This window comes from Centroberyx affinis, unplaced genomic scaffold (genome assembly GCF_046629955.1).
Source record: "Centroberyx affinis isolate AG114_WGS23_722 - 3 ecotype Tasmania unplaced genomic scaffold, CSIRO-AGI_Caff_v1 ptg000338l_1, whole genome shotgun sequence".
Classification (NCBI taxonomy): domain Eukaryota; kingdom Metazoa; phylum Chordata; class Actinopteri; order Beryciformes; family Berycidae; genus Centroberyx; species Centroberyx affinis.
In genome coordinates, this window is record NW_027279013.1 from 222,438 (window position 1) to 234,929 (window position 12,492).

At 40.5% G+C, this 12,492-nt stretch overlaps 1 protein-coding gene across 1 annotated transcript; it reads right to left on the bottom strand.

Moving 5' to 3' along the window:
• Positions 1 to 5,044: 5,044 nt before the first annotated feature.
• Positions 5,045 to 12,397, bottom strand: LOC139641077 (uncharacterized). The gene is made up of 10 exons (XM_071515315.1): positions 12,187 to 12,397; positions 11,365 to 11,540; positions 10,623 to 10,754; positions 9,980 to 10,132; positions 9,578 to 9,817; positions 8,476 to 8,851; positions 8,112 to 8,347; positions 6,556 to 6,731; positions 5,636 to 6,380; positions 5,045 to 5,362 (listed from the first exon to the last, which is right to left on the bottom strand). The coding sequence occupies exons 1-10, from the start codon at positions 12,308 to 12,310 to the stop codon at positions 5,045 to 5,047; spliced, it is 2,676 nt and encodes an 891-aa protein (XP_071371416.1). The 5' UTR covers positions 12,311 to 12,397.
• Between the last annotated feature and the right edge of the window lie 95 nt (positions 12,398 to 12,492).

The following is a 12,492-nucleotide window of genomic DNA, read 5'->3' on the forward strand; positions in this document are numbered from 1 at the left end:
AATAACCTCCCCAAAGCCAGACTCCTCAGCTCAGTGTGAGTGGTTGAATATGAGTGGGAATATAAACTATCCCCTATTGATATGATTTGTATTCAACTTTTCATCTAGTAAAAGATGAAGACAATCTACAGAAAGGGAATGTTGACACAGCATAGAGGTGGTGGGTCTGGCTGGAAGGCCCCCCGTTTCAAATTGACTGCAGTTTACATTTGTCCAGCTCCACCCATCTTTCCTGGCAGGGATTATGGAACACAACCTTCAGTCACCAGCTCATTAAACTGAGCACTTGAGACATTCATTTGTGCCGAGGTCACTTGTGGTGACTGCCATCATCATCCGGCTCAAATATACTCTCCTGCAACAACAGTAGTAGCCTTAGCCAGCTGGGAGGTTGTTGAAAACGGTTTTGTTATGAATGCATAATTTATGTCCCCCTCTCTCATCTAGAGTTTTAGCAATCTGGGGCTGAGCACTGTTTGGGCACAACTATGATCATCTGTTAGCCTGTAAACCTGTGTATCACTGTGGCACAATATGTGAATTAGTCAAATATCCAGAGTTATAGTTTGTCATTTCTTATTTATATTTTATTTTATTGCATTATCTGTTTTACCTTGCTGTATATGATGTTGCTGACAGCACTCAAATCTCGACCACAATACTTGGTAAAGTACCAATATTCCCTGTTTGCTTACATCATTCATTCATATAGGCCCATATCTGATAAAAATGACACTTCTCATGCTAATACTCACCACAGACAGATTAATAGAATCAACATCAAACATAAGGGTTTTGTCTTTAAAATTATTTAAAAATGATTGAAAGCATCCTTACACCTTCCATCAGTCTGTTTCTCCTTACCGTCTAGTCCAACCTAGTTATCATTACCATTATTTTTAAATTGACTTGAATTGATGGGATTCCACATGTAGTGTCTGCTGAGTGTGAATATGAGTTGCCTATACTGACTGAAAACTGAAACAGTTAGGAACTGAACCAGTTAACAGCTATGTCTGTGACACCAGCCCAGTTTTTCAGGTGATCTGATGAAATGGTCTACACAGTGTCAAAGGTGGCAATGAGATTTAAAATAATTAAAATAGCCTATAACACTCCCAGGCATCTGCTGCTAAAATAAGTTAATTGGTCACTCTGAGGAGAGCAGTTTCTATGCTGTGGAGTGCTCTAAAACCACATCAGAATTTCTTATTTTGGATTTTCTAAAATATTGAATAAACAAGGCAAGTTAGAGATTATCCAGTTGCTGGCAGAAGACCATGGGTCGAGGTTTCTTGAGAAGAGATTGATCCACTGCATGTTTAAAACTGGAAGGGAAAGTACCATTGGCTAGAGAGTTGTTGATAATAGATAAAATCCACTGACTGAGTGGAATACTTGGAGACGTATTCTCAGTGTTTTTGGTAAAGAATACTAAAACCTATATGGCTGGAAGATGGGAAAACATAACATTGAAACGGACCTTTGAATTATGACAGGTCTTTGAAATAAGATCACAGAAATAAGGCACTCTTGCATTCTTTACAACTTTATGATACTTCAACATTAAGTCCTTCATTATACTGTTGGAGACCTGTGGTTTATCAGGCTTCCATTTATGTTAATCTTTTCTACATTCTCTTTTTACAGCCAATGTTCTTGATTTTTCTCGCTCTTAAAAGGGGCAACAGTGTCAAGAGTGCTCAAGCAAGTGCTATTTAAACGATCAACAAGGCCCTTGGTATTAAAAAGAGGCACTAGAGTAGTGTCACAAGTGGGTGTCAAAAAGGCCACTGAATTTATTTGAGATGAGTAATTTATGGGGAGTACGTTTTTTGAGTTTTTCAGATGAGCTTTCATCCACAAGTTGATGCCAAGGCTCAAACCAGCAGATTTGAAAGTAAAAAGTGTAAAGAGGTTTGGCATCAAAAATGAGAGAACCAAGGTCAGGTGAGTAGGCTATTAGAGATCAAACATAGCAGGTTGTACAATTCACTTCTAGCTTTAAAGCTAGTAGTAGCTTGTAGATAGAAACCAATCATGACTCAGAATATTGGTCTTTAAACATTTTGGTTTTACAGAATAAATGTTTGTAAACACTCCACCATTTGTAAACACTAGTGTTCAGTGTTATCAAACACTACAAATGCAAACAAACCTTTTACATGGGGGCTTCAATTCAGCAAAACGGTTTTGCAAAGTAATGTGACATCACTGAACAGGTTTTAGACATATTTGAAAAGTAATTGCATACATCAGCTTTAAACTTTGTCCCCTAGCTACTTAACTTAGTTGTTGATGCAGAAGTGAATCGTTATGTTTCTGTGGAGAAAGTTAGCCCTAAATGTGCTGCTTATATTTACTTTAACCCCTAACCCAAATTTCTTATAAAAAGTATCTAGGTTTTAAGAAATTCTCAAACCAGAAATTCCTAGTGGTTCTTGCTTGTGTAGACTCAACAACGTTACAACGCAAACACTTTACTCAGGTGCCATCTGCTCCCTGACTAGCAATATGAAAATATGTATGCTAGCTAATCTGATCTTGAAATGTGGTATTGGATTTGTTCTTCCATTCACATGTGTACCATGTGATCCAGAGCGAGTAAGAGAAATAGGTGCTGATGCCACTGATCAGTGTGGACAATAAAATATTAATAATAAAAAAACGTGAACATTGAAAGTGAACAGGTTCTGGTGCATGCTGCACTTCTTGTAGATTTAGATCTTTAAATGCATGGGATTTGTACCTTGCTACTGGTTTTGCTCCCACATAAACACATGGGCACAGTAAATTATTTTGGAACATTATTAGTGCCTCACAATGTTTAAACCCTTAGCTCTGTCCTACAGATAAGGGCACCGTGGTTAACGCACAAACTCCTCTGAAACATCATCCAAATATTTCCTCAGCTAACACTTAGCTGCTGAAGAAGTACACTGTCTTTTTATAATTGCAAAGTCTCTGAGATAGACTTGGTAAGTAAAGTAAATGCATTATATTAATACCACGCGCACTATATTCATACCAAAACCCAAGTTTGAACATGCTTGGAGACAGCTGCATTGAGCAACCTGTCTGGTGGATGAGTATACTGTTAGGAGACATATTTGATTTAAAATTGTCTGGCTTAATTATTATTATAATTTTTTTTTTTTGCATTTTTAAAGATAGAGGTGAAAGTGGAGAGAAGCTCAAACTGGGGGTACCGTTACCCTTTAAACACCTCAGCTGAAGCTACACTTTGAGTACCTTAAGACATTAACATTAAGAGATCTGAATTTTTTGTTGCCAGGCTGCTGCTTTTATATTTGTCTGGAAGTACCTTGATAAATAGCAGCTGAGTGTTAGCTAAAGATATGTTTGGGTGCAGTCATCTTCCCATGTTTCAGGGGTGGAGTTCGCAAGTTACCCTTGGTGCCGCCCCTTGTCTGTAAGACAGCAGGTTATTAGAAATGGCAAGGGAAAGTCATTATGTCACTTTCTTGTGCTTGTGTTCAAAGCTCATCGAGAAAAGGCTGACTTCTCCATACTCTGATTATTTTTTAAATTAAATTGTGTTTTTTCTTAGTTTACCTATTTATCTTGCACAACTACAATGAAGACCACCTTCAGCCTCACAGCCCGATCGGGAACAGAGTCAGAGAGTCGCCCAATGCAGCACATCCACAAGGCCGTCACTCCTTACAGCACAGATAGCTGGGATAGTGGAGTCAAGATTAATTATACACATACACCACTCTAAAAATATAGCTCACTAATACAGAATTCATGTTAATCACTCATTATGTATATCGGTTATGTAATACCATTAACATAAGATGAGCAGTGTGCAGCTATTCTCGCTTGAGCATAATTTGAACCTTGTCTAAGGCATGTAGCCTATATATAATTGATAAGATTAATTGCACAGTTTCCAGAGTCCTCTCTTTGTCTGGTCCCCCAAAGATGGAGAGGCAGTCCAGAAACCGTCAGGTTGACCTGAAAGACTTGGCAGCACACAATTTGTGCTGCCACATATGGCATGGTGTCTCCTGAGGTCAGTGTTTTTGTCACTACTGATGACAGAGATGATTGTGGTGATTGTGATTGAAATCAGAATGAAGGGTTTCATTGCAAAATGCTATATATCCATTTGGAAAAATGTTACCTGAAATTCATCAGGCAATATCTGAAAAATATAAATGATTCTATCTTGAACAATGAACTATTTCATAAGCAAATGTCTTAAGATGGCACCTAAATTCAATACTAGCCCATAATGTACTTAACTTCCATGCCAGCAGTCAATATGGGAGAGTGGTTGTCTTTTTTTTTTTTTAAATGGTGGATATCTAATTTTGGAACAAACCTCTTCAAATGTTTTAGTAGGCCTACTATAAGCCAACTTATTTCCTACCAGACACAAGCTAGAATAGGGAGTTTGATGGATATTCAGCAGCAGTAGCCTGCCACAGCATAGGTAAGCCTGGTGGTCTAGATCTTTAGTGGTATATTTCGTCTTTGACCAAGTTGAAAACATCTACCACCCCATAAAATTGAACTATACAACATATTGTTTTATTTTTTTTCATGAGGGACAAAATAAATTAACCAACATATTCAAAATTTGAAATAGACTATGGCACATGATTGGGACCACAAAGTGCAATTCTGTAACATTTCTAATACTGTCCAACCTCTTGGCTATAGGATACTGCACATCGTTGTGTTTGGTAGATAAAGGAGAACAGTGATATTGATTCAAAGCCACAGGTGACAAAAGCCCATTAAAGAAAATACAGTTGTGCTGCACAGCAAACACTACTGCTTGCTTTTTCCAGTGACACCCTTGATACACTTTTACTGACAGACATGTGCTTTTGTGGCACTTCAGCTTGTACTGAGCAGAAAACCTGGCCAGTAAATCATGTCAACCGCAAGAAAACTGATGAAATAGTCGATTGGTAAGTTCTGATTGGTATGTCCAGAAAGATTTAAATCCATAAGATGTAAAACCTTTATGACAATACAGTGCGTTCCTTGTCTACTCTCAAACAAAGGGTTATTTTTTCACATTTTCAGCATCAATTGGTGAGAGTACTTTGATGCGTTTTGGCATGGCCACAATGATGTCCACCCCCTCCCTTTTCTTCTTTACAAGAGTTGTAGCAGGTGCTGCTGGCTGTGGGCCTGGGTCCTTTGAAAACAAGCTCTGAGACTGTGCCTGCAAAACATCCAGTTTCTGTTTCAGCTCTTGGAGCTGTTTTATGTCCTCAATTTTGTTCACATTCTCCATGATGGCCCTCAGTGTAGCTGCACACTTCTTCTGTAGCTCGTCCCTTTGGTGTAGCAGCTGGGCAGCTGATAAAGCTGGCTGAGTCTGTGTTGTAGGAGTGGGCTGTGTAACACTTGGTGATGCATTCAGTAACTTTAATGGAGCTTGTGTGACCAGGATAAACTGAGGAGTCCCACTCAAGTTATTTTTTGTAATAATCATGGGCAATGTTTGGGTCTGTTGTGTTGTTTGGATTTGAGAAGCTGGAGTTGTTGGAGTGTGTGGTGTCATTTTGTTGGCCACTACAGGGACCAGGATAGTTTTTGTACCCTGTGGGGCTTGAGAGTCTAGTTTGATAGGTATTACTGTGGTTGTTACAGCCTGTTTGGCTGCTGGGGCTTGAGAGGTTGTTGCAACATATGGGTTTGCTTGGGATAGTGCGGTCTGTGGAGTTGAAAGGGATTGGGGCATACATATGACCTGAGGGATTGATGGAGCTTGAGGGCTGGACAGGCGCTTAAGAGCTGATGGGGTGTCAATGGATGGTGGGGCCTGTGAAGTTGACGGGGCCTGGGGCACAGAGGAGGCCTGAGGGGTGGACAGAGTTTGTGGTGGTAATGGGACCTGCGAGGCTGGCGGTAACTGTGCAGTCATGGAGACAGTATCTGCAGACCCGACCAAATCCAAGAGGGATTCTGTAGACATGGGTTCGATGATCTCAGTAACAGCCTCATCTGTCTCTGTGGGATGGGTCGTGGGTAAGGTGAGCAGAAGTTGGTCTCTATACTTAGGGCAGAGGCTCTCCCAGCCCCACTGAGGCACAGAGCTGAACACCTGGCAGAAGTGTTCACAGGGAAGACGCTGGCTCCTCCAAACCTCACACTCACAGCAGGGCATCCTGGACTTTGTTCCAAAGCTGACTGTGTAGGATCGACCCCCATCTTTTATTTGCCACACCCTGAAGGTTCCTTCACCAAGTTCTTCCACTTTGGCAGCATTGCGGGTCGCTGCATCTAGGTTGTCCATCACGCAGTCCACCACAGCTCTGGGCCGATGCCACAGAAAGGACGGCACTGCCGGACTGACGGTTAACTCTGAGGATTTGCTGTTCAGATCAGTGTGCCTGCATTTAAGAGATTGAGCAAAGGGTTAAGACAGACAAATTATCAAAGTATTCTTGCTGTCAGTGACAATGATTGAAGGAGACGTTCATTCATTGAATAAATTAATATATCTGTTTAGACATAAATTTGACACAAATTCGGCCCCCAAATGCTCAAACTGAAATGTGCAATTACCTCATCAACATCTGCGGAAAGTAGTCGTCAACCAGAAATTGCAGCATTTCACTTAGATTCTTTTCTTTATGCTCTCTTAGCAGCTTATGACTGAAAAATTCCCTCTGCAACTCCACCCCTTGATTCATCAGAGAGACAAAGTTCACTATGTCAGCTCTTACCGCATTTGCCCACCTCTGCAAGAACAGGGGACAAAAACATTTCTGTCAAATAAGTAGTATGTTGTTACAAAATATCTCATCCTTGTGGTACGTTATGATGACACAATAAAACAGAAGATGCAAACGGTTCAACTTCCTCTTTTGCATCGAGTACATACAGTATGTTTTTTCAGAGTTGTATGACTTGGGTCATGTGCGCAGGTTTTTCAGATAAGACAGGAGATAAACGAGATAAAGCTATTTGTGTTCAGATTTGGGCTGCACAGTTGCTTAACTTATCCAAAATATTGAAATCAGGAGTTTGTAGTGCCTATGCCCCTGGATGCCTAGTTTTTGGGGCATGGGGTTTTCAATGCGTCTCGCACATCCAACAATGGCACTCATAGTACAGAGTGGCCTAGGGGTTAGACTGACTGTCCCATTACCAAAAGGTGACAGGTTCGATCCCCACAACTGAGACTAGAGTATGAATACTGAGTATGTATTATTTTAATTTATGACTGTACCACTGTCTATTTCATTTTCACCAGAAATTGTGTTAGATGTGCTTCCTATATTGCCTCTACTGATTGAGGAAACTGTGTGATAACATGTCATAATTTAGGCAATGGGTGTTTTTTCAATAAATTATGTGGAGCTACGTATTTGCCTGCCTGGCTTGTTTTATTTTTATCCAATAATAGACTGGCAAATTTGATCTTGGGTTTAAGTGTTAAGTGACTAGGCTGTCACCTAACATCAGCTTCATATGAGAGAAACACTGCTGACATTGTCAATCCATGCAGACAGCCAAACATAATGCAGATCAACAGTCTAATGATTTTTTATTCATGGATTTCCAATCATTTAATTCTATCCTCCTTCTGGCTCACACTTGTCTAGAAAGCTTTATGCTACTATCATTATAATTAGTTTAATAGTTATCATACAAATTTGTTCCATTTATGTACAAATCCACCTACCATATTGAAATTTAATGCGGTTTGTGTTGAAGTTTAGAGGATTAACATTGTTTTGTGTATGAGAGATAAAGCTATTAGTATCCATGTGGGTCATTTAGAAGACATACAAATATCAATTGAAGAAGAACTGGGAGAGATTTGAATTATTATGAAGTAGTCACATTGGGTCATTTATATTCCCAACTTGTTTTAGTCTAGGGGCCTACAAAAAATGTTTTGTGATTTTCATACAAGGTTCCAAACCTCCACCTGATGCATGCAGCTGTGCTTAATTCCACAGATAAGTCTGAGGTCTGAGTACCGGAATTAACTCCACTCTGAATCACAGCCTTACTGCATAACTTCTCTTTGTTTCATGTAAACACAAAGGGAGATAAAATGGTTACAATTAAACAACAATTCCTTCTGACAGTAACTGACATTCGGTGCTAACCTTTTCCTCTGCCAGCCACTTGTCTGTGAACCAGTTTTTGAACAGAGGTCTCTTCCAGATGGAGCTCTCCTGTAGCCGTTTCAGTGCCGCTTGGTGTTCCTGCTTTGTCAGCGCCCCGGCTATGGCACACATCATCTTTAAGATCTCTGTGTGGTTAACAATGGTACGGTTCCCATTGCACAACCACTGTGTCCATGTTTTCTCTCGCAGGTGATCATTGAGCACAGCCTGACAGCCTGAAATTTAGACAGTAAATCAAAAAGAAAGAAAACTTGAAAGAAACTCTGAATTCCCCAAAAAATGAACAATGCACGGCTATCCTGTCAATATAAGAATCCACATACTACCCAGCTGAATTCTTCACCTGTGAACACAGTCTCCACGGCCACCATCTCCTTGGGGCAGTCCTCAGTGAGGATGTAGTGTGGGATCCAGGCCGGGTTCCACTGCCTGAAGATCCCCAAAGCCTCCATCAGTGCCTCGGCGCTGTTGGTCTGCACCACAAACAACCCCACCACCATCAGGCTGATGTTACTGCGCACACACAGAAAGTAAACTGGCAAAGGAAACTGCGTTCTCCTGTAGGCGGCGTCCAGGAAACACACTTCCCTGCCGTACAGTCGGAGCAGGTCCTGCTGCCAGTCAGTTTGGTAGCAGAGCAGCAGGTTCTCGCTCTCCGAATGAACTCCTAGCATGAAGTTTGTCTTTGGAGCCTGCTGCTTCCAACTCTCTGCAAGGCCCTGGGGCAGACAGAGCATATGAAACAGTGAGAGTCACACACACAAGACAGACAGATACAGAGAAAGAGAGAGATAGAAAGAAAGACGGAGACATAGAGAGAGAAAGACAGAGATAGAGAGGCAGCGACGGAGAAAGAAAGAGAAGAGAAATAAAGACAGAGAGATGGAGAAAGAAAGATAGAGATAGAGACGCAGAGACAGAGAAAGAAAGACAGATAGAGAAAGAAAGACAGATAGAGAGGCACTGACAGAGAAAGAAAGACAGAGATAGAGAAAGACAGAGATAGAGATGCAGACAGAGAAAGAAAGACAGAGATAGAGAAAGAAAGACATAGAGAAAGAAAGAGATAGAGGCAGCGACAGAGAAAGAAAGACAGAGATAGGGGCAGCGACAGAGAAGGAAAGACAGAGGCGGTGACAGAGAAAGAAAGACAGAGATAGAGAAATAAAGACAGATAGAGGCAGCGACAGAGAAAGAAAGACAGAGATAGAGGCAGCAACAGAGAAAGAAAGACAGAGGCGGTGACAGAGAAAGAAAGACAGAGATAGAGAAATAAAGACAGATAGAGGCAGTGACAGAGAAAGAAAGACAGAGATAGAGACAGAAAGAGAGATAGAGACAGAGACAGAAAAAGAAAGAGAGAGATAGAGAAAGAAAGAAAGAAAGAAAGAAAGAAAGAAAGACAGACAGAGAAAGACATAGAGAGAAAGAGAGAGATGCCTCACCAGCAGGTTAGCCAAGTCAATCCTGGTGAAGTGTATCTCGGTTCGGGCCTGCTTCATAATGCTCCTTATGGTTTTCTCCTTGGGGAAGAACGCTCTGAGCTGCGGTGGAGCAGAGTCTGGAAAGAGCTCATCCTGCACAAACTGAACCATGTGCTTCTTTACCTCCGCCACTTTTGTCACACCTTCTTTCACCTTGTCTTTGATCAAAGCTCTAACCCTGTCATCCACTTCTTCTTCCCCCTGAGCAGGAAAAAGGTTAGGTGAAGATAAAAAAAAAAAATAGAAATCAACATGGAGCATCAGAATATTATGCCCAGGTAACACTCCTCATATCTAACACCTTAAACTCTCAGCAGTTTTCAAAGCAAAATATCAAAAATGTCAGCATGACTTTTTCTTTACCTCGTCAATGGGATGACCAACATGGTCAGAGAGGTGCGGGACCCTGATGAAGTAAAGGTCTCGCCACTGAACTGAGCCTGGATCAGTCTGAAGGGCAACTCTGAGCGCCCTTGACTTGGTTTTTCTCTCACGCATCTTATCTGCCTTGTCCAACTGTTGCAGGGAGGAAAATCAGAAGACACAAACAAACACATACAAAGAATTTAATTTCTAAAAATTTAAGAATTTTTAGAATTGTACTAATCTTCTGACTCATACCATCTGTAGTGACTATAGGTGCCGAATTCAAACTTTTTCATCTTTTCGATCCTCCAGTTAACAGGAGTATCTAATCTAGGAACTGTATTGTATTGTTATTTAACTGTTTTTAATGTTGTGAAGCACTTTACCTGTATTGCAAAGTGCTACACAAATAAAGTTAATATTATAAAGTTATTATCATGTGCAACATGGCAAACAAGTTGCATATACACACAATGTCTAATCCAGCTGAAAAGAATCAATTCAAACCTCAAGTCTATTTTGGAGGGACTTTAGACCAAGGGGTAAGATAAATATAGCTGCATATTTTGTAGTTTCCAGCATCTTACATTAATACAATTTTATTTCATATAGCATCCCGGCTGTATTGGCCTTACAGTACCTTGAATCCAGGGAACTTGGCAATGCGTGTGACTCCAATCAAGGCAGGACAAGATAATTTCTTGGTTTTAATCAAAAGATGCCTTCTTCCTTTCTTGCCATTGTACAGACCTTCCTGCTTCTCCCTGTCTCTCTGAGTGATTGCAGACAGGAACAGCAGACGAGAATAACATCACCATATTTAAGGATCAGGTTAGACATAGGGGAGCACAGAAAATCCATTAGTATGTCTATTGGTAGAACACAACACAGTACAAGGCTGGTCAAAACCTCCAGTAAAACAAGAAATAGGGATGTTTAACATAAATACGGTCGATATACATTGCTGCCGCTCTGAAGCCTCAGGTATATTCTATCAGCAAAGAATAACTATTTAGTCTAGGGCTGGGCGATAATTCAATATTATCGTTTATCGTCTTTCAGTGGAATCATATCGTGATGATATGAAGATATTTTGATATCGTGACACACATTTCTGCTGTCTAAATTGATGATGACAAGCAAATTTTACTTAGAAACTCTGATAAAATGAGGTATGGTAGGAATATTATTTGAATATTTCTGTTTTGTTTGACATCACACCTAACATTACCATTAGGTTCAATGAGATGAACATTAATTTGATTATTTAACGTGATTTTGCATACATGAACTATATCGTGATATATATTGATATCAAGAAAAATCCTCATGATTATCATGATATTGATTTCAACCATATCGCCCAGCCCTAATTAAGTCACCTTGTCGGCATATTGCTGCTTCTTTCTGGCGTGTTTGTCCTTCCCCCTATGACAGCCCATCATCTTGCGTCCCACAAACACAAAAGGGATTCCATCAAAGGGGATGAGGGGGGTATCTTTGCCGTTACACCACTCCCAGAACACCCTCATCCTGGACCTTGCAGACTTCCATAGATCTGCTGAATTAAAAACAATGATTTTTATTGATTATTTTGCCTCACTTAAAGGCTGAAACATTATCCCAATTGTAAATTGAAGTGCAGCCCTCCTACAGCGTGGCAGATCAGATTTTAAATTATACAACTGACAGCTGGTCTTGCTTCCATGACTGACACAATATGGTTGTATGTGACAGCCACCATGAATTCATGAGTTTTACATCAGTGAAATCAGCTGGTATAGTGTTTGGTTGGGATGAAAACCTGCATAATCCTGGCCCTCCATGATATGCGGGACACCACTGATGTAAATGTGCAAACACACAAGCCAGCCTTACACACATGTTGAATTGTGTTATTATTCCTCTGTAAATGCCATTACATTCTTCAGGTTTTAAGGTAGTGGTGCATATATTTTGGTAATATGTTCAGTCCCAGTAGAACTACTGCCAATATCTTCCAATATCTTGCCTCATTTGTTTGCAGCTTTCGTGGGATACTGCAATAACTAATCAAATGAAAACGACAAGAAGAGACCAGTAGTGGCATAATACACAGTGCCTTAGTGAGTGTCAGTTTCTGGGATGACCCAAACATTCAAGTTAGGCATGAAAACACAAAGCAAACTGTGTAGGTAAGTACAGCAGAACCAATCCGGACTCACCTCTCGGCGTACTGTAGCCCTTGTCCACTCCGTTAACAACATACTTGGTGCAAGTTGACAACTCAAACTGCCTGATCTGGTCATTGACCTCTTGTATCGTTTCGCATACTTTTACGTCGATCATGCCTACATAATATTACTTAACAAAGTTATGGTAAATTAAGTTAAGTAATGCAATTAATTCTGTTTGGCCTGCATTGTTTGCAGTAGTTTATATGCTGCTGTTTGGTCACTTTACTGGTTGCTGCCTTATTTTCTACAGGCTATGGTTGTTGATGCTGACTGACAACAACCACCACAGGCTTC

Bases quoted from the DNA above. Each gene is read 5' to 3' on its own strand.
- LOC139641077 (XM_071515315.1), bottom strand. From the start codon at position 12,310: ATGATCGACGTAAAAGTATGCGAAACGATACAAGAGGTCAATGACCAG. The intron at 8,348-8,475 runs GTGAAGAATTCA...TCTAAATTTCAG, and splicing joins CGTGGAGACTGTGTTCACAG to GCTGTCAGGCTGTGCTCAAT. The intron at 6,381-6,555 runs GTAATTGCACAT...TCTTAAATGCAG, and splicing joins TTTCCGCAGATGTTGATGAG to GCACACTGATCTGAACAGCA.